Source organism: Poecilia mexicana, unplaced genomic scaffold (assembly GCF_051168715.1).
Source record: "Poecilia mexicana isolate PSO_F unplaced genomic scaffold, ASM5116871v1 scaffold_6, whole genome shotgun sequence".
In the NCBI taxonomy this organism is placed as follows: Eukaryota; Metazoa; Chordata; class Actinopteri; order Cyprinodontiformes; family Poeciliidae; genus Poecilia; species Poecilia mexicana.
Genome location: NW_028263375.1, coordinates 11,822,455 through 11,844,861, shown reverse-complemented (window position 1 = coordinate 11,844,861; position 22,407 = coordinate 11,822,455). Strand labels below are relative to the sequence as shown.

At 39.4% G+C, this 22,407-nt stretch overlaps 1 protein-coding gene across 1 annotated transcript; it reads left to right on the top strand.

Annotated features, from left to right (window-relative positions):
- The first annotated feature begins 47 nt into the window (after nt 1-47).
- dapk2b (death-associated protein kinase 2b) lies at nt 48-20,235 on the top strand. The gene is made up of 12 exons (XM_015001940.2): nt 48-251; nt 747-917; nt 8,922-9,143; nt 10,721-10,859; nt 12,478-12,607; nt 12,713-12,761; nt 12,853-12,879; nt 12,967-13,119; nt 14,154-14,199; nt 18,053-18,142; nt 18,243-18,323; nt 19,258-20,235. Exons 2-12 carry the CDS (start codon nt 841-843, stop codon nt 19,333-19,335), a joined length of 1,092 nt encoding a protein of 363 aa, XP_014857426.1. The 5' UTR covers nt 48-251; nt 747-840; the 3' UTR covers nt 19,336-20,235.
- The last annotated feature ends 2,172 nt before the right edge of the window (nt 20,236-22,407 follow it).

Below are 22,407 nucleotides of genomic sequence, written 5' to 3'. Positions count from 1 at the left end.
CACAAATGCGGTGATCGTTGCTGATTGCCTGCCTCTTTTCTGCTGCACGCTATACTTTCATAACAGATCAGTAAAGACGGGTTTGTGGGGGGAGGGACTTGTGTAGAAACAAAGCCTGACGGGCCGTGCGGGTCGGTGACAGAGAGCAGCAGAGGAGCCAGAGGACCAGGTTTGTGTGAGAGGACCGCACCGGCTGTAGGAGACGTGGGATCTGATGCAGGTTTTATCCTCTTCTCTCCATCTGACTCGAGGTACGACTTCAAGCTTCAGTTTGATTGATGGCAGTTTGTGAAACTCACTAGATAGGAAGTTTGTGGCTTTTCAGTTCGTATTTGCTTGTACCAATCTGTTCACAGCCACGGTACACCATTTGTTTCCAGTTTGTCTCTAGATTTTCAATCAGAACACCCGGAAAGGCCTTGTAATTTTAATCAGTTTATGTTTGTGCCAGATAAAATGCTTCACAGCAGAGGCCTTGCCCTAATTATGCAGAAATCCTCTTTTCCTCTCTAATCCTTTAATAATCACAAGAACTAAACATTCCTATTTTGTCCATCTGGTAACACTCCTATGTTATAGATCATTTGTAGCTGTTATCGTTTTGCGTTGTCTTTGCCGGTCAAATCGAAGCGTTTTCTGCTGTAAGGTGAAAGTAGGTGCAGCTACAGCAAGCTGGAACATGTGGTGGAAAAAAATGCTATGCCTTCAGTCAGAGACCAGCATGAACACCCTTTATTCACAAACAGGGTTGAACCTGTGGAGTTGATAAATAGGAAGACTGCTCCAGTGGAGACTGATCCACAGGCTTCTGCAGCACATGTCCAGGAGACCGCCACATCAATGAGGACACCTGGCATGGCGGTATTCAAGCAGGAGAACGTGGAGGACTTCTATGATATTGGAGAAGAACTGGGAAGGTGAGGAATCCCTCAAAGTTGTGTGAAGAGGAAGGTATTTCCTCCCTGCTCTTTAAATGTCACTCTGTGTGTGTGGTTGAGGTCTCTGCGGGCTGCGCGGCGCAGCGTATGAAAGTATGCACACAGCTGGCCTGTTTAAGCTTGAGCTGGGGAGCGTCACCGTGACTAAAGGGGTTGGAGTTTACTGCATGAGATAAAGGCTGACATGCAGACACAGTCAGACAAACAGGATGTGTTTGGGATAATCAATTATTATTGTTATAACTACTATTATCAGAGCTGATTTCTGGGTACAACATTTACAAATATTTTTGAAGAAAACCTAACTATCTCCTGGGGAAATGAATTTAAGGAAGTTCTCAGAGAACAATATAGACTCACTGAGGAAGCCACATATCTATTTTGTACTTACCGGCTTAGGCATGTGCAGCAGCAGATAGAGTGGATGTAAACGGATGGCGACCTCTAACCTTTTCGCTGTTGATCCAAGTAAACACACTGTGTCCTAACGCTTTCTCATGGCCGTTTCCTCCAAAACATCTTTGTCTCGGCTGCACCAGTTGTATGTTTACACCAAAGGAAGAAGAAAGTCAAACAAAGCATCCCATTATATGCCAACATGGTATGTATAGTTTAAAGATCATCTTTAGGTCATTAATAAGTGCGGAAAGCAATCAATGATTTATGAATAACTGCCCAATCACTTATCTCTGGAATTTTCCACAGATAACTGAAAGCTGATAATATTTACAGCAAAACAAGAAATTACTCCTACTCCTTCCATTTTTTTTATGCGGCGAACACAAACCTCAGCCTGTTTCCAGTTTTAGACAAACAAAAAAGTGGTGGATATTTGTGGAGCAGAATGGAATTTTGGAATTTGAATGTGAATGATACAACTTTTTTTTTTTTTTTTACAAATTAAATTATGAAAAGCGTAATGTGCAGATGTAATCAACAGTAATAAAAATAATTAATTCCAGTTTTCAATAGCCCATTGAAAATAATTAAGTCAAAGCCCAGACCTAAATCCATTTCAGAATCTGCAGCAATACTTAAAAAAAAGATGTTCCAAGATGACTGAGCTTGATCTATTTTTCAAAGAAGAACGCACAAGGACGTTAGTCTCCGATGTGCAAAACTGTTAGAAATGTGCCAGCCATGTCTTTTGCTTCTGCTGAGGTGAAGAAAGGTGGTTTCAACAAGTATTGATAAGAGGAGCTAGATGCATGTGCAGGTGAGACATTGGTGTTTCATTTTCCTGTCACTTCACAATTACTATGATCTACTTTGGTTTTTGTCTATAAAATAAAATACCCCCCATCAATCCCCAAAGAAGTAAAGTTTGTGGCCTCTATGTTGCAGAATGTGAAAAAGTTCAGCTTACAAGTTTTGTTAAAATTCATGTAACTGAATTAAAATAATTGAATAAATATAGATCACTTTTTCAAGAGTAAGTTTTCTTTTGAGAACAGCTGAAAAAAAGGACGTGCGTTTTGAAAATCCTGATAATATCGGTTGTGTTGAAGCATGAAAATTCTGCTCTGAGTTTATCTTGAGACATGCTCTGAAGAACAATCATGAGAACCCGGAATCCTGTGGTGAAAAACCACAGAAAGTGAAAACAAAACAAAACAAAACAAAAAAAAAACTTAGAGACACAGCGAGTCGCCAACTCTGTTTTAAACCTCACAGGTGTGACAATTTTCCAAACAAGACAGATGAATCAGCAACTGCGTACATTTAGTGATTCATAGCTTTCCACTTGAGTAACTGTTCCTCAGGTGTTGGAAAGGTTGAATGAGATCACCAAAAGGTAAACTTTGGGGAGATCAGTAGGTTGTCTGCTCCATGGAGATGTTGAGCAAGTTGTTAGTGGGTTGATAATTCATCATTCTGTCCTACCGTCAATGGTGTTTTGTTACCACTGAGGACAGTTGTGTTCTTTCCCCTGAACAAACCCAAGCCTGAAGGCGTAAGTCGTTAGATGTGAGGTACTGTCGCTGTTTTGTCATCTACGTAACAACATCACATTCACACAGTTTCATTTTTATCTATTCTGAAAGTGTGAACATTTAAGATGTACAATTTAATCTTCGTCCCTCAGTATTGCCAGTGTCGTCGATATTCAATGGTCAATATTATGAGATTGCATTTAATTTAGTGTGATCACTGATCTGAATAACCAGTAACACCCAATCACTGGTTTGAGCCACTTCAGCTGAAGATTGTCTGATTATGGAGGTTTTTGTTTTGGTGTGTCTCTATCATTAAAATAGCATTAACTTAGTAAGAATGATGGGTGGCGATCTTTTATTTTACACGGAATGACTGTTTGTTTGGAAAGCTGAATATGTCTGCTTGTAAGGGAGTGAAAGTGTAGCAGCCTCTTTATTCCCAGCCAACTCACCACTTTTAGGGGAGGGGCACTGTTGTATTTACCTGTGTTCTTACAGCTGGATGAAACCCTGATCACCCTGACACTTTCTCTGGCATCTTATTAAACCCTCTTTAAATCTTTAAAACATTATCACAGATTACCATATGAGCTTTGAAATAGTAAGTGATTCACTTGGTGTGCATTGATATTGGGAAAAACAAAAACCATGACTGGCAACGATACGTCTGAAACTAGTTGTGCTGTTATATCAGGAAAAAGGTTGGATGAGACAACAAAAACTTGGTAAGCTGTTGTCATAAAAAAAGGGAGCACCCTTTCTCTTTGCATGCCTAAACAGGAAGAAAATATGTCTAAACTGTTCTGTTCATGATGAAATCCTGACTAACGTCACTAAGAATTTGGCCATTGCTCTTTGACAACATCCTGACAGGTTTGGCATTGGTTTTTACAAGCGGTATTCTACACATGGCTATACCATTCTTTTATGTTACAGACCCAACTCTTATAATTCAAGCTGACATAAACGCTAACCCGTAGCGGACCATCCATAAATCACCTCCTAATAGTGTGTTGGGTCACCACTTTCTGCCAGAACAACGTCAGCACAGCTTAGCTGCGATTTTGCAAGTCTCTGGAATGCATCTTGAGGGATAAAACATTCGTCCAAACAACATTACTCCCTCTGCGGGGTTTGTTATTCGTCACCTCTTCTCCAAAGTACACAACTTGGTCTAGATCTGGTGACTGTGAAGGCTGCAGCATCTGATTCCCATCATTTTCTACTAATTTGATAATTCTGTGAGCCCCTCCATCCTGTGAATGTGGTTTTTTTTTATATGCTTAAGAAGAGATCGCTTGAGGAGGTATTCAGTAAGAGATTATATTATCTGAACAAATTTCTTCTAATAGATTTGTTGGGGAAAAAGTCAAATGTATTAAACCACATTAGCAACACTTCACAACAGTCCCTTTATTTCCTCTAAAAGTCAAGAAATAGATGTAATTTTTTCTTAATGTTTGCTGTTCTTATGATAAAAGAATTGTTGAAGAAAATATTGGTCAGTGACGATCTTTCATAACAATATTATGTCTTTTCCTGGAATTAAACCTCCATTATTTTGATTATATATTCTGTGACATTTAGTGCGGACCAGGCAAGGGGGCTAAAAGTTATGTTTTCAAACCCCCTGAATTTTTCCAGAAAACAGTATCTGGAGTGAGTTTTCTCTCCTTTACTCCATCCTCAGACAAATATGGATGTTTGAGTTTTTCTTTTCATGATCATATTGCATACTAAACTTGTTTGGTGATACGGTGGATAAATACCACAATAAGAATAACTATTTTATTTGCCGTTGTCTATGCAAAACCACAAATTGCAATTGTTACACTAATAAAATGCAAACTATGTATTTTTTAAGCAACTGATAGACGAATGTTTACAGGAAACTGTATGTCTGTCCTGTCACACAAGACAAGGTCCTGTAAAATAAACTAACTAGAGAAACAGTGTCAGTTTGAAGAAGTAACAAATGACGCTTGTGATGCAGCAACACGCATTTCAGACTCAGATGTTATGAATAAACAAGAGCTCGCATATAGTTGTGAAAGAGCTACACTGCACACCATATATCTTTACTCCAGACAGCAGGCATGTATTTTTGTATTTATGTGAGGAGTAGGAAAAGAGTGTGTGCAGTTTGCTCTGGGATACAGACATTGCTGCTTTTGAGTAAAAAAAAAAAAAAAACACTCCATGGTGAACTTTCTGGAATTCCTAAAGTTCCTGTTTGACACAGGTCAATTCATATGCAGAAGCTCCTCTGATGATTAATCATTCTGAAGACGTTCTGAACATTTTCAGGGTGTAGAACATCAAAAGATGCCATTTTTAGAGCAAATAAGCGTCTTGTTTAGTCTAATTTAGTGTTTTCACGCCCATTAGAGGATATCCATGTGCTTTCCCCCCATGAGCACCTCAACATTTGGTGCGCAGATGACGGAGACGATCGGTTTAGGATGGTGAATCAGCTATCATTCTGACTGTCTTTGTCACGCAGAACCAGCAGTTACTCAGTTGAGAAGCGCATTTCGATATCTCGTCGGCGCCGCTTGTCCGAGCATTCTCTCCACCTGGTCTGCGGATAATGGTCCCGTCAGCTGTTGGGAATGGAAACTCTGGAGCAACGTGACACTTTCAGCCAAACCGACCGGCTGAAATACGAAGACAAACAGCACCGCCACCATCGCTCCTCTCTCTGCTGTTACTCTACACTTTGTAACCAGACTTTAAACAAAGGCAGTACACTGACACCTGGTTCGGCCACTTTCTCATATTTTAATGGCATCTATCATCTCAAGCTTTTACACTTAGAGGAGATTCCTAGGATTGCTCGCCATGTGACACTTTCTCCCCTCAGGCCATTTGATGCTCGTTTTTTTTGCAAAAGAAATTCTTTAGGTCTACTTCCCTCCTCCTCAGTTCACACATAATGATGGTCTTCAATAACAGGGTCAGCCTTTCAGGGAGGGCTCAGGGGTGGAGATGGTCTGTGAACAGATCATACAGAGGGAGTATTTGAGTTTCCAAACTGCTTTAGCCCCCATCCACCCACTCTGTGGTTATTTTTCCAATGAGGCATGTATATGCAACAGTTTCTGGAGCATTGTTGCAAGTTAAAGCCTCACTTTCCCTTGTGCTCTCTGCTGAAACATGTTCACATGGAATACAAACCTTCAAAAGAACCCATGGCTTTAGGGCTTTAATAGAAAGGCTTCTTGAAAGTAATCTGCAGCACAAAACGACAGTTCAAATAAATTCCTCTTCAACAGACTCACAGGTAGAACACCCAGTAATGTCTTTACCTGTCTAATGGCATTCTCAACCTTGGTATACCAAATCAGTATCTCTAAAGATTCCCCAGAACATTACAAAACAGCAACCCAACAGGGCTTAGATGTTTTCAGTTTGGTATTCTGAGGTAAACATTCATCGGTTTACAACATAGTTTTGTGTTATTAACAAAAGGCAATGTGCAAACAGTTCTCAATGGTAAATATGCACATGGTAAAGATGGAAAAAAATGGAATAAGGGGGTGTGTAAAATTGAAATTCCAGGTGGGAAAGACTGATGTTTCGCCCCTATTTCAACTTCATAATCCAGCGTGGCTGATTGGAACTTTGTAAAAACTCCAATATAACGCCTCAAAATTTTGAAGGAATACTGAAAAATGCAACAAGGTACACTTTTATTAGCTTGTATGTCAAATTGTGGTTAGGTAGGTTACTAGTCACACAACATTTAGCATATCCTGATGGTCTTCCACTTTTTCAGACGGAACAACTTGGGTTTGACATAAGTGAAACCCAGCATAATCGTTTTTCCTCCCTCTCTGTTTCTCTCTACACTGGAAATGTTTGAAACACATCCCAGAGCACTTCTGTGTTTGTTTGTGCTGAAAAGAAAAATCTATGTGCTTGAACAAGTCATCCTTTTGGAAAATTCTACTTATTGTAATGGCCAGAGTGACTAATTGCTGTACGTAGCAATTAGCCACTAAGAGCCACCAGAGTACCGTGAGTGGATCTTGTTCAAATCTTGGATTTAGTAAGCTGTCTAGTTTGCAGTCACGCTTCATTCACTCTGTGATGCACAATGTGAACTTTCAATTCTGCTCCCGTCAGGTGCCTATGTAATTCTGTTTAGCATTTTGTTATTTTCTAGGAGGGAGGTTCACAGAGGATGCTTTTCAGCAGTGAGTAAGAGCTGGATTGGGTGTGTCGATAAAGCAACCAATTGGTTCAACTCTCACACAACATTGTGGTTGAAGAGGACTCAAAGAATCCGCTGTAACTTTATACCGCAATGTTTGCCTTGTATTCATTTCCTCTGAGATGCACCAGTGTTCTCTGTGTAAGCACTTATTAAAGGTACACAAGAAAGTTTAGCCACAGCTGCTACTGCGTAAGAAACCTTCTCAGCCTACCTGCCTGTCAAACCCATCCCACTCTGCAGCAGATAGAGGACATGTTAACAGAGGGACACAAGTAACACATCATCTCGTGATCTAAACACATTTAAAAAGTGATGGGAAACCAAGTCCTTGACTTCCATCAGCTCAGACAGGAAATAGTAATTTCTTGTGGTTTGTTATACCAGCAAACCACTAGAAAGCGGAACGTTTTTCCACAGATTAAGGACTTAAATTTATCTCTCAAAACAACAAGGTTTATTATTCCAAAATGGAGTAAATCTGGAGCCAGTATTCTTTTGCTTCCAAGTAGAACCACAGTGTTATGTAAAACTAGCCCTTGTTACGCGGGAGGTTCGTTATGAATATCAAAATCATAGGAAATGATAGGCATCAGTGTAGCTGTGACATATGAGGCTTTAAGTTCAGCCAACAAGGGGGTTTCCAAATGTATTTCTAGAGCACAGGCAGCAGAATCTGCTGATCTGATGAGGTAAAAAAATCATGTTACTCAGAATGAACAATTACAAGTGTGGAGGAGCAGTTTAAGTAATACCTGATGGCTAAGTCATTATCAGCCTCATTTAAAAAAATATAAAATAACACGAAGCACATGAGGAAACAGAAAACTGTGAAGACTCATGAACTGTGATTACAGTATTGTGACTGATAGTCATTATTTTGCCTGCTGTAAGATTGCTCAAAAGAAAATGTTTTATTCTTAAATATTGTGTAAACAAGTATGTAAATTTGATACTTCAGCTTTTTGCAGATATGTAATTTAGAACATCAGTAACAAAAAAATGACCTTATTAGGTGTGTGCAACATTTGCAAAAGATACAAGCATTTTTTTCATAAACATGCCCATGTGCTCCACTCATATTTTGCGTGATCGAACAATAATGGGTGAGTAACCCAGAGGTTTGTTTTCCCAGTCTGGACGTATAGAGTCAGGCGGTCAGTCCACAGCAGCAGGAAATGACTGAAGCAGCAGGAGCGTCAGCAGGATTACTTTAGTCTGAGAATCCCCTCAAACCAAAGTCATAGGCTTCCTATATATTGTTAACTGGATGTTGTGTTGGAAAATGTTTTCATACGTGTAGTTCATTATGTCGGTGGGCCATTTCTGACTGAAAAGTCGGACGCACATGACAGCAAAAGGAAGACGTTTAGCGGAGACAAAAGGAGCAGTCAGCTCATCCACCAAGGGTCAAGAATTCAGTGGCTGTAGCAAAACACATCCAAAACACAATGAGCCAATTGTGGATGGTCTGAAAGCTGCACCTCTGTTATGAAAAATTCAGAGTTTGTGGGATTCTTTCAGTGGACTAGATGCTGTAACAGAAGGAAGAGCTTTGGCAGGAAGTTGAATGAAGTAGGAGGTGAGAGACTCTGTCCACACAATCAGCCTGGTTGATTGTTCTCTGGCTCATCAGGAAACAGGAAGTAATGAACTACACCAGAATATTTCAGACGTTTTTGACACACAGGTTCCTGCTTAGTATTTGTTTAGCTATGTCCTGTAGTCATAAAATGGCACCTGCTCCAAACTTATATACCAAACGACTGGACATATTTATCATGCTAATTATGAATAATCTTGCTTTTTTTTCCCCCTTTGTCTCCACAGCGGGCAGTTTGCGGTTGTCAGGCGCTGTAAAGAGAAGAGCACAGGCACTGCGTACGCTGCCAAGTTCATCAAGAAGCGCCAGAGTCGAGTCAGCAGACGGGGCGTGAAGAGAGAGGAGATTGAGAGAGAGGTGGACATCCTGCAGGAGATCCAACACCCAAACATTGTCGAGCTGCATGACGTGTATGAGAATCGCGCAGAAGTGGTGCTCATCCTCGAACTGTGAGTCACTGCACGATTCAGTCAGCCACTGTGACTTATACGCGTCTGTATTTTTGGTTAAAACAAATTAGTTTTAAATGTACATGCTCAGCTTTTTTCACATTTTGACATTACACAGACAAAGCTTATGTTTTTTTTTAGTGTGTTTTTTATGTGTTGAGCAGCACCTTAAATTAATATGCAAGGGGATTTTGTGTTTGCCTCCCAGAGCTTTGCAAACAAAGGTGTACAAAGCTTTGCGTGTGAAGGTTTTGCACAAAATACCATGACTGGATGGAGAGCAGTGTAATTCAGATCCTAAGTTTAGATCCAAAGGTTGACCTGACCGTTCTAATACTGCTTGAATTTAATCCAAACCACTGTAGCTCTGGTTGTATTTTTAGGGTCGTTGTCCTGATCAAAGGTGAACTGCCACCTCAGTCAAGCATTTGCAGGTTTTCTCCCAGGATTGTCCCGACTAGCTTTCCTGTCCCAGTTGATAAAACGTATCCCCACAACATGATGGTGTCACCTCCATGTTTCATTGTGATGTGTACAGCGTGTTGCCATGTGTGGCAAGAAACTGAATTTTGGTCTCATCTGACCAGAGTAACTTCTTCCACATGTTTGCTTTGCTCTCAGCAAACTTTAAACACGATTTCTGACAGCCATCTTTCAGCAATCACTTTCCCATTAAGTCGAGATTCCAGGACTGAATGACAATTGTTTTCCTGGAGAAAGATTGTCCCTCCATCAAACTGTGATTAAATGACAAACAGGTGGACTATATATTCTAATTAGGTCGCTGCTGAAGGATATGCGTTGTACTGAAAATCATTCAGACGTATCAGAGTAAAGGGGGCTGAATTGAATGCCACACTTTGCAGATTTTTATTTGCAAGTTGGTTACTGACCTAACATTTCACAGTTGTGCAATGTGTTGTGTTGGTCTGTCATGTAAAATCATAATAAAACGATGCTGGGAACGTTGTCATGGGACAGAATGTGGAAGTATTCAAGTGTTTATTAGAGCCAGAGGAATCTCTTAAAAAATGTATTCCTGAGTTGAATAACTCAGCGCAACTCGCTGGCCTTGAACTTTGGTGTTTCTGCTCACATGAACTGTTTGCTGAAACTGTTGTTTGTTTAAAGCCTTTGGCTGGAAAGGATCATGTGTGTGAGATAGAACCAAATGGTCTGACAAAGAAAATAATGCCTTTGCCCCAGCAGGCTCCCCTTTGCGTCCAACGAGGGCCTGGGAAAATGTAGGGTCTAATTAGGACCAGAGAAAACCCAATCCAATTATTGTTGAGTGACTGATAGACTGAACGGGTTGTTAGCTGCAACATGGTTCTCTGTTTATGTATAAACCGCCATAAGCCTTTTCATTAGGTTTATAGAGGGAAAACAGTGATTCATATGTGGAGTTAATGTCTCCCAAGTTGATGCAACAAACATATATTCTGTATCTAAGGCATCCAGGAGTTGTGCATCCAGCTCCTGAGAGCACACTTTAGATAAAGGAGTGCAGAGGCCCTTGCTCTTGATTATCTGAGTCCACAATAAGCAAATGTGTACATGTCCATGTGTGTTCGCAGGGTCTCCGGAGGGGAGCTCTTTGATTTCCTGGCTCAGAAAGAGTCTCTCTGTGAGGAGGAGGCCACTCAGTTTATTAAACAGATACTAGACGGGGTGCAGTACCTCCATTCGAAGGGGATTGCGCATTTCGATTTAAAGGTACGGTATGTTCCATCACTGTTAGATTTTACCCATGATTAAATGCTTTCCCTCAAAAAGATTTATGGGGTTTAGGGCTTTGAGAACTTTGTGTGAAATTCAACCAGCATGTCGTTAATGTTTCTGAGGCAATGCCTCACCACTCTGATATACATATCCTTCCTGTTTTGAGGTGGGAAGCATTTAGACTGACAGATAGCAACTCCACAAGGTTATCTCTTCTCTCTCAGAGAGTCAGGTCGCCCACGCAGGCTTGTTAAAATTGTTGTCCTTTTTTTTTCTCTCCTTTTCACTCTTTTTATTTTCTGCATTTAAAGTGAGAGAGTACTAATGTACGTTGAACCTATGCCTCAATCTATTAGTCATGACAAATCCAGCTGGTCCTTCATTTTCCAATAAAACAATGTTAAAGTGTATTATGTTTGGAAGATGGAAAGGGGATGATTTGTAGTTATGTATTTTTTTTCCCCCAATTTTTTTTTGCATTTCCAAATTTGATGCACACATACCAGTTCATCATTCTAAGCATTATATATTTTCAAAAGCTGCAAATCAATATTGATCCTCTTTAATGGATAAAGTCATATTTCATTCCAGTGCTTAGACTTTGCATCGTTTTGGGCTCATTCAAATAGGAAGCAGTTAACTTGCTTTGGGGAACAGCTGACAGGCTCTGAGCCGTATCGCCCTTATGAAAAAGCATCGCTGCATACAATGGCTTTTCAGTTTGCAACACAGTGATTCGCTGCTTGCTCTTTGTAAATACATCTTGTTAGCCAATATGCTTCAGTAGCTAAGGGGTATTTGATGAAAAGGATGCCTAGCTGCTGGCAGGCTCTGTTCAGGAAGTCAGGAAAAGCCCTTTCACCTTCCACATTGTCCCTCATTCTGCCAAATACAGCCGGGATTGACAAAATTAGTTTATCTTTAAACTTTGATAATTCCACCAAAATAAATAAATAAATAAATAAAACCAAGATTCCTTGAGCTAAATTTTTCTCTAATTCTTCATTGGATTATGATTAAACTGGATGTTGTTTTGTTTGAAATATCTGGTGTTCAAATATTTCTCTTTTTATTTTGTTGAAATGGAGCTTCTCTGAGTCACTTTTCTCCCCCATGTGTCAGAGCTAAATACAAACATTTTTTACACAGGCCACACAGAGTAAACAGCTTTTGAATTGAGAAATATTTGCAGAATCTGACCAAAATTGTATCGCGTTACTCAACCGACGCTTGCTGGCATCCTGTGTGGAAAAAGCAGCAAATTCGAGAGGCCCACAGACCGCCTTCCAGTTTGTGATTTGAATGTTTCCATCTCAAAGATTTCCTTATGATTATGATTCCCTCTTATGATAAGCATAAAATCATAAAATGAAGCTCTGTCGCAAAACTGCAGTGAGCTGGTAGATACAAGAACCTTTGAAAATGTGTCTTGTAATTTGCACTAACACAAATACCTGCTTTTCTTTAATGCATACACTTAAAGGCAGTTTTATCCAGGTAACCTGAGTTGACTACCTGTTCACTCATTATCCAATCTTAGCAGCAAAACAAAACAAACAAACAAAAGAAATCTGTTCAAAAATTGTCTGCTTTTGCTGTACTTGTCCTGCAGCCTGAAAACATAATGCTGCTGGACAGGAGCGTCCTTCTACCGCGCATTAAAGTCATAGACTTTGGACTGGCACACAAAATAAAACCTGGGGCAGATTTCAAAAACATTTTTGGAACACCCGAATTTGTGGGTAAGAGAATTATTTTTTTACCTTCTGGAATATTTTCGCACTCAAATTGCTTGTCGTCTGACCATTTGTAGTCCGCAAAGTAAAGTTTGCTCTGTCTATTTTCAGCTCCGGAGATAGTCAACTATGAGCAGCTAGGACTGGAGGCAGACATGTGGTGAGAGCCTCTAATTACGTCCGACCCTGCTGACTTCCACACAGCGAGCCGCTGTGCATAACTTTGGATTAATCTTGTGCTGTTTTCACAGGAGCATCGGAGTCATCACCTACATACTGTGAGTTGGTATCTCAATGCGTCGGAGGGGATTATGTGGGGAAGGTCCTGGTCAGTGTGGGTAAATATCTCTGTGCTGTTGTTTCAGTTTGAGCGGCATCTCGCCTTTCCTTGGTGAAACAAAGCAGGAAACGTTGGGAAACGTCTCGGCGGTGGATTATGACTTTGATGAAGAGTTTTTCAGTAACACCAGCGAGCTGGCCAAGAGCTTCATCAGGCAGCTACTGGAAAAGGACACGAGGTAAAACAATGGAAAACAGCTGAGGGACAATCTAACATGTAACAGGGGATCTGTTGTCAAACATCAGTCAGTCCAGATTTGTGGCACACCGTCCTTTGCCAAAGCATTAATAGCATTTGAACGATTTCACATTCAACTGCAAACTTCAGTGTGTTTTATCATGGCACAAGGTGGTGCATGATTGTGCCATGGAAAGTAATGCTTCATGTGAAAAGTGTTTAACGATTAAAAATCCAAAAACTGCAACCCACATTTATATTCAGCCTGTTTGAGTCAATACTTTGAAGAAGCAACGTTTCAGTGCAGGAACAGCAGAATGTATTGCAGGGTATTTATCTCTCTACCATCTTTGAGCTTCTATAAATGAAATGTGTCCTCTTTTATTTTCTAAAATAACCCAAGATCAGTCAGACTGCATGAAAAGCATATTTAAACACACATGTTCAAGTGTTGCCACAGATGATCAGCTAAACAGCGCTCTGGAATTTGACGGTACCATTCCGAGCCCACACATGTACTCTCCACTGAGAATAGGTGGCAGCATCATGCTGTGAGAATGAATTTGATGGCACATCACACTTTTCAGATTTTTATTTGTCAAAAAAACTATTCTTCATATTCCACTTCCCAATCATGCGTAACCCTGTAATGATCACATTAATTTCCAATGGCACATGTTTATATATAAGTTCAAAATGTCACATTAATATGAAGAAATTCAAGTAGTACACACAGTTCTGTAAGGCACTTTGTGTGTATGATGATATTATGTATAGTATCAGTAAAACAAACTATGGCTAAAACATAAGCTAACTATCATAGACAAAATAATACTTATCTTCATTGGCATCATGACCTCTTATTTCTAACATTTGTTTTCATTTAAATAACCCTTTAGGAAACATGATATTCCTGCGAGCCTTTTCATCTGACTGAACTCCTCAGAGAGTTTAATTGTAATGCATGACAGACTAGCTCGCCGTGTGTGTGCGTCAGACTCGTTTACTCAGCTGCCCTTTTTCTGTCAATTTCAGAAAACGAATGACTATCCAAGATGCCTTGAATCACCCGTGGATTAAGGTATGTGGTGGACTCAGACTGCTCTGTGGCGTGTTTGGTGTTGTTCTAGTCATGTCTTATTGAAAATGAAGCAAGGGAGGTTGCTAATGTCAAATGCCGTGTCTGGGTAACAGAGTCACTACTCGTAGGAAAAGTAGATTTATCATTAAAAGTTCAAAGATGACTGACTGCACCCGCTGGCTTGTGGATGTTTCTGGACTTCACTCCCACCTGGGGTATTTATTTCAGCCTTCACAACTTACACCCACCACGGCATCATATAGACCCCGAGGGTGTGTGAAAAGTCTCTTTGTCTAAATGTGACTGAACCGAAACAAAATATCACAGGTTTTGATGGCGAGGAAATGCAACAGCCCGCGATGTTGAGGAAGTTCACTCACAATGGTTGCTGTAATGCATGCGAAAGGTGTTTTTTTTTTGTTTTGCTGTAAAGTCCCACCATCCTGTTTGGATCAGAGCATGAAACCAGGAAACATTACGCACTCATCAAGAATGTTTGCAGTGTTTTTACCATCTTCATGCACTAATCACCGCTGTGGCTCATCTACTGGGATTTTCACCACAGTGTGTTTTCAAGACGGATCTGTGTGACTGCCTCTCACTCAGTGTCCTCCCTCCCCCCTTTCCTCCTTCAATCCTTCTTAAGTCCTGCGGCCAAACGGAGGAGGATGGCAATGTGTCTGGAGCTGAGAAGAAATCCGAAAAGCTGGAAAGCAAACGTCTGAAGGAGTACAGCCTCCAGTCACTCTGCAGCTTGCCTCAGAACAACACGTACATTAACGTGGAGTGCTTTGCTTGTGTGGTGAGGCACATCGGCTTCATGGAGAAGGGGCCGTTGGAGGTGCAGGGTCTCCACAGCACGCTGCAATGCGGCGTGGAAGCAGTTCTCCATCTACGTCGACAAGGAGGCCTAGTACAAGGGGCAGAAGAGCGAAGCTGTGAGGAAACTTCCCTCTCAGGCTCACTTTGAATTTTGTAAAATGGAGGCAGTTGCAGGAGGACGTCAAGGCGATAAATGCGACGCTGGAGAACATCAGGCAGAGCCAACTGGACGTCATGGGGCTGGAGCTGAACTGGGAGCTCCGTCAACTCCTGAGGGAGTTAATGGAGCATCCAGAACGGCGGTATGAGTGCAGAAGTAAACCAGGCTCTGCCGCAGGAGTCCTGCGGATCTGAACTGTGTCCAGAGGCCAAACCACGTATGAGAGTCTGCCTAATGTAGGAACAGAGTCAGTTTTATTATTCTTAAAAATCCTTATGGGAACTAAAAAGCTAAAGTTTTTTTTTTTTTTTTGGATCTGAGTTTCTGAATGCCTGCAGATTTTCTTTCTTGACAAATTGTCCTCAAACATTTTATAAGGTGCCACCTCAGGAAATCTTACGTTGTTTTTAACCTAAGATAACAGCAGTAAAACATGGCATACTCAGCAGACTAAAGCATCAATTAAAAATAAAAAAAAAATGCCTCTCAGATGTTTTTATGTTTATGTTGTTTAAACTCACTAAATGAAAAAAGTTCCTTAGAGTGTAGCAGATTCTGGAGCTGATCGCATGCATGATGACCAGATCCCATCTATATTAAGCATACTCTTATTTGTCTCTACAATATGCTCATTAATTATCGAAGCCTTAAGCTCACCTTACATTAGTTTCAAAACCTTTTTATTTCTGATCTTCAGTTGTCTAGTGAAACTTAACTTTAGGCAAGCTCCTGCTGATGGATTTTAAACATATAACCACATTTCCAATGGTAGAATATGAATGGACTATATATATAAAAAAATAACCTTAAAATTATTGCAAAACCTTCTCCCTGGCACGTAGGAATAATTGCTAAGCTAACTGTCCCAGATGTTTCCCAAGAAGTCTGGCATGAAACGACCAAAACATCTTTAACGCCAAACATTAAAGAAGAAAGAACTGTCTTATCTTCTGGCAGTGCCTGTTTAGATGAAGGATGCCGCTCAATCACATGTTCAATTTTTTTAACCATAATCCAAACTGAGATTAGAATAATTAACCAAGAAGCTCCCTAATGTCAAAACTACTGTACAAGTCTAAAAGGGATTTCTCACCAGCGCCAACATATCCAGTCAGAAGAGCAGGAGTAAAAAAAAACTCTAAATCTTTCACACACATAGTGAAGATGTTACATTGCTTGGAAACGTCGGTCTTAGCAACTGGTAAACCTCACAGCCTCTCTAGTTGATACCTAGAACATGGTTAAGTTGGGTTTGGTATAAATGGAACAAAGCCAACAGCACCTGGTCGTATTTTTTTTTTTATTGTTTCTGTTTGAAGCAGAGACCCCAGAGTTCATCTCCGTTAATCTGCTGTAAATGATCGATGACAAAATCTCCACTGACGGAAAAATGAATGCAGGTGTTGATACTTGTATTGGAGTTTAAGAACCATGGTTCTAGAGGAAGGTACAAAGATTAGTTAATATGTGTTAGAAACATTTTATACAGGAAATGTTTGTGGAAAAAGTCTCTTTTTTATTTTGCTTTCATGATAAACTTAAGGAGAAAATGGTTTGCTCATTCAGTTTCTTTGAATATAAATGGACACACAGGAAGTAGCACAGAGACTGCCTGCCTACACTATTTATTTAAATATTTAAATCCTGTTAAGTTCTATAGAAATGATTTTAACCGGAATGTTTCTGGAGCGTCATGAGGAGCTGGTTGCATCACAGCTGGATGTGAGTTTAGGTTTGCATCTGCATCTGTGCAGCAACTTAGATTTTATAACTTGGCTGTCTTGCCTCATCTATTTTAAATGTTCCTGTTTCCTCTATTCTAAAAAAAATATTTATAGCTACAACTTCTTATAATTTGGTTCAACTCTCTGTATCATTTGGTCTTGCAGGTATAGAAGTTTTCTTATTTTCCAAATCCACTCCGATTGAAAGTTTAATTCAGTGATTCTAGTTGCAGCTCATCTCATGTTTGTAACAACATAAAATGTTAGAAATAGAGTATTTATACAAAGTTAAGTGAGGTTTAGGAAACTGATTTATCAGTTGAAGAAGTAGCTTGGTTTTCTCTCTCTGTTCACTGATGGGTTCAGTTCGTTATCACTCCTTGTCTAAGCTCGTCTGTCTCACATCAGGCACTAACCCACACCAACTACTAACAGGCTCAGCTGCCTGTCCAAAAATAAACTTATCTAATTTCCTAATGGTTCCAGGTTGAACTCAGACATTTTTAAAAAATTACTGTCTACTTATAGATCATGAAACTATATTTACAGTTTGTTTCTGAAATACTTTTAAACTTTGTAATTATGTTGGTTCTTTAAAAATGAAAGTATTTCACACTGAGCACAAAATCAAGCACTTTTCTTAATTTAACAATGTCAGAAAGTTAGTATTTAAATTTTCTCTTTATTATTTTATTTATTTATTTATTTTACTTGATGGTAGTTATTGTTTCTTAAAGATTTGTTAAAAGATGTTATTTTTGCTTTTGATTTATTTAAATTTTCACTTTTACTCAGTGTTAAAACTGTTTACGTTTTGTATTTCTTTCATGAAGATGACAAAGATCCATCACCCATTATAAGACCTCTGGTGTATAAATACATTTCTTTAATTCTACTTTAATTTGCTTTTCCAAATAAATCTTTTTTTTCCTCACATTTTGTGTCTTCTTTTTTCTAACTGTGAAATAAAATGTTTTTTTTTTTGTTTTTTTTACTATTAACTCACTTTTTAAACTGCAATTTTAGCAAGAACCTTGACCTGTCTTAGGCTTGTTGTCAAAATCTGAGCAGTGTGATGCTAGGAGAATAAAACATTTAACATTCACATATTTTCTTTATCATGTCATCCCATGTTGTGTGTCCTTAGCCTCTTAACTCCAGGCAGGCGATGGTGAAGAGGCTCTCAGTGGTCAACTTGGAGAACTTTAAAAAGCAGTATGCAAGACGACGCTGGAAGGTAAATTGCAGGATGAGGATTCAACTCAGATCGTCTGTGGAAAATGTTGCACTTGGTTAATTTTGTGATTGCATATCTTTTTTTTTTATGACGTTTTCAGTTGTCCTTTCGAATCGTGGCTTTGTGCAACCACTTAACGAGGATCATGAAGAAGGGTCAGAAGCTGCCTGCAGAGGATCAGGTGAGGAGAACGTTGCCAGGATTCAGCAGTTGAAGCGGTGGAATAATTTAGGACAACTGCCTCCAGACTTTGCTGATGCAAGTTTAGACTGCCGCTGCTCTCATATATGAGCTGCTATTTCACAGCCAGTCGTCCGCAAGGGCTTTGCTTCTGACAGAGACCGGAAGCAGAGTTGCGTGGTTTACCTAACCTTGCATACATGTGTCTAGAAGCACCTTCCCTTTTAATTTAACATCAGCAATCCATAATTATGATTTTGTATTTAGGCAAGGACAAATTTGTCTGCAGTAGTGATAAAGATGTGGAATCTCACACTAAACAAAACAAAACCAAAAAATCTACTCTGGATAATACATGTTTGTTTTAAACTAAAGCAGCAAGCATATTTATCTTGCCACCTCAAAAAATCGGCACTTGCCGATAAACGTGGCTTGTATATAATTAGATATAAACAAACAAATATTTGAGCAAGAATTTGTATTTTGAGAAATGGTACTAAACTGGAGTGGATAAAAAAAATACCCAACAGCTTTTGTACGTTTGTTTAATTGTGAAAAGTTTACTTTTGAAAAATATATTTTTCAGATACATTAGACGTACTTTGATAGATTTTGTTATGCTTAGGAGCAGATGGTGAAATTCCTTCCTTTACATGCGTCTTTACTAGTCTATATCCGAGTATATACGTGCCTATAGATGTACTATAGATGTTTCTTTGGAAAAACCTTAGGACATTCCACATATTTTTTGTGGTTCAAATGTGCATATATGTGCAGCAGTAATGCAGAAACATTGTGAGATGGACTAGAATACAATAGTTCAAGTTGTAGCTCTGGATTTTACTTTAAAAAGATCATATTTTTTATTTCTACACTCTGCTGCTGTCACAATATCAATGACTCAAACTTTTTTTTTTCCTTTTTATTTGAATCAGAGGGATTGTGAAAGTGACCAAGAGGAGGAAATTCTCAAGAGGAGGCCCAAGACCAGAAAGAGAAGCAGTACTTCCTGAAGGAGTATTGGTTAAACCCTATTTCGGGTGTAAAACAGTGACTCTGCACCTTTTTTTTTTTTTTTTTTTTTTGAAGCACACAGCAGTTGTGCAGCAACCGCATGTGTTCAAGTTACGGCTGTTTAAGGCAACGTCTGGGTTAGTTTTTGACAAAGTGAGCACACATTCTGCTGCGTGTGACACGGACTGCTGCCGCTTTTTAACTGAAGCGGCTTTCTGGCAGAAGAACATATGCAGCAGCATCAGCTATACTGTTGACAGGAACTCTTAGTGAATATTCACACTTGCACAATAATGCAGAGGGGTTCCTCTCATGACTGCAGCCTCAAAAAGTGCTTCAGCTGTTGTCTATTGATAGTCACATGTTTTTGTTTTTTTTCTTGCTGTTTTCTTTCACTGGTTACATGTTGGTGCTGCTGTCCGAAGTATTTGGAATTTAAAAGTTTTAGCCCCCCCAGAGCATCACAAATCGATAGCAGATCTTTGTAATTTGTAACCAAATGTTTACATGCTCTTCTGCTTAGAGATGCAGCCCCGTCTGCGCAAATAGTGTTTACTGTTGTCCTGTACATTTTGCAAGCTCGGCAATAATTCTCATGAGCCTGTATACAGAACCACCTGTTTACTGTATACTTGTAAATGATCATATAAAATCCGCTTTTCTTTACTTATGTGTACATAAAGATGCCATATAAATCTTTAATATGTGAAGCTAATTTTGCTGTTTTAATTATGGTCATAATGTGATGTATTTATGGTGTAAATAGAAGCTCTGTAGCTCCAACAAATGTCTTAAGTTTACTTTAACTTTCATCTGGGCTTTTGTAGTTTTAAACACACATTTTATGCTATACCTGTACGAACTGATATTTTGTGTAATAAAACTGAAGAATACTTTCATTCTTGACGTTACATAAAAGTGTGGTCAAAAGCACTGCAATATTTGCCTATTTATGATATCTCCTGCTTTTTTTTACTTTATTTATTTTTTTACTTTCTCCCAGCTACTATTTATTGTCACATCAGTGAGGGTGTTTGGGCTCAGCTGGGTTGAAGGAGATTGAACGGATAAATTGACCTGAACTAAATACAAGTTGGCGATGGCGTAATGTAGGCCAGTTTGTACAAATAGTGAGAAACCAACAAGTGGGTCAGCTTGAGAGTCTGTGGCCAGTTTTGGCTTCATTAGTCTTTCATGTCGTTTTACTGTGAAATTGTTCAGAATCTTGCTGCATTGTTGGTCTACTCAGACATATTATGGAGTCGTATGTTTACCTAGTGAAAAACAGCAGGAAATGCTACTGACAACAGCCCATGCATGCGTGCATGTGCCTGCATGAGCAAGAAGCTAAAGAAAGATTAAAAAAAAGAGGTGAACATAAATCTGTGAAGTCTGGCATAAATATAAGATTCCCTTTTCCAGTTTTCCAAGTATCATAAATTCATCTCTGGCATTTGTGAGAGGTGAAGTTTCTCCAAGCGTTGAAGGAGTTTTATTTGAACAAGCTGGCTTGAGTGAAAGAAGATATAACTTCATCACAACAGGCTGAAAAGGCAAATAAAAAACGGCATTGTTTTCATATGTCACATGATTTTTTTTTTCATGTAATACTTCAAAGCAGACACTTTACTAACTGCGACAAACTTACTGAAGCAGTTCTACACAAGAGCACCTGTGGATTTCTGCACAGAGCTCAGAATTAGCCTTGATCTTTTCCCCTGTTTGCTTTTTCCATACTCTCTGTTGTAGGAGTTTCTATAGCGGATTTTACTGCTGTGGTTCTCTCAAAAGGAAAAAAAGCAAAACAAACTTTTAATCTGGCACTTTGATCTGACAGTGAAGAAATCAATACACCGTACAGAGAAGTACATGGAATCTGTTTAGCCTGTTGCGTGTGACATGGTGGACAAGGAGGCAGGGACGACGTATACAAAGGCTTTAGTCTATAACGCAAATAAATCAAGGCTTTTCAAAGTAATTATTATTAATAATAATAAAAAAAAACATTGTCCAATTTAATTCATTGTTGACTCACAACTTTGAGACACGTGTTAAATGCAGAGCACAGAATGATTTAGGAATGGATCATATACTAATGAGGTCCCAAATAAAATTCTGCTGAGTATCCAAAAGAACCATGGGTACCATTTAAGAAACCATTAACCTTGAAATTATTTTAGCACAAATTTCACCATAAAAAGCGACACTTTTTTTTTTACATTTTTATGCTTTAGTTTAAATATTTATTACCAACTGAATAAAACAACTAAGTATTAATTTGGTTTCTTGGGTAGATTTAAGAATCCGCCTGCAGTGCCAAATGAAAAGCAGCCAAAGCCTTTCTGTAATGACTGCCTTGGATATAGTGTTGGTTTGTTAGCAGGTTCTGGTACTTTGTAATGACAGCCGGCAATTTACTGGCATGAGATGAGATAAGAGAGAACATTTGTTGCATGCTCAGGCCTATCATCTGTACCCCAGTCTGGTCTGATGAAGTAGACAGCTTAATGTAAATGTTTCATTCTCCTCCCGGTGATACATGAGCTCAGGTCTTTGTCACTGGGTCAGATTCAGATGACGTGCCTTCCAGTCAGCCCCGCTACGGTTCAGTCCGAGGCAACTCATGGTAACAGGAGTCACAGCTGGCGTGCTGGGATCACTTCTGTGGGATTCCAGCAGACTTATGTCAATATGACTGACTGGAAGCACGGCTTATTCCGGCAGACAAATAAAGCGTGCTATCAAAAACCTCAGTGCAACTCAAAACCACGTCCTTCAGGATGTCTTTAGAGCAGAGTTTGACTCGGCTGTGTCATCGGCTCAGATTGCGTTATCTCCTATTTTCAGCATGAGTCAAACCTACTCTACGCTCTGTTAGAATGGCGCTGTGAACGTGAGACTCTAATTCAGAATGAGCCAAAAAAAGAGAGAAAATATACCAGTGAATATTTTTGTCAGAACCTCCTTAAATAAATTTAAATATCTGTTTTCATATTTATTTTTGAGAGACGTGTATCTTTAACGTTAGCTTGACTTTATTATGAGGAAGAGGGAGCGTTCTCTAGATGCTT

What these genes read in the sequence shown, in the direction of transcription:
- dapk2b (XM_015001940.2), top strand. Translation starts at nt 841, where the DNA reads ATGAGGACACCTGGCATGGCGGTATTCAAGCAGGAGAACGTGGAGGAC. An exon ending in TGGAACACCCGAATTTGTGG is followed by an intron (nt 12,608 to 12,712) that starts GTAAGAGAATTA and finishes GTCTATTTTCAG; the next exon opens with CTCCGGAGATAGTCAACTAT. An exon ending in GGACTGGAGGCAGACATGTG is followed by an intron (nt 12,762 to 12,852) that starts GTGAGAGCCTCT and finishes CTGTTTTCACAG; the next exon opens with GAGCATCGGAGTCATCACCT.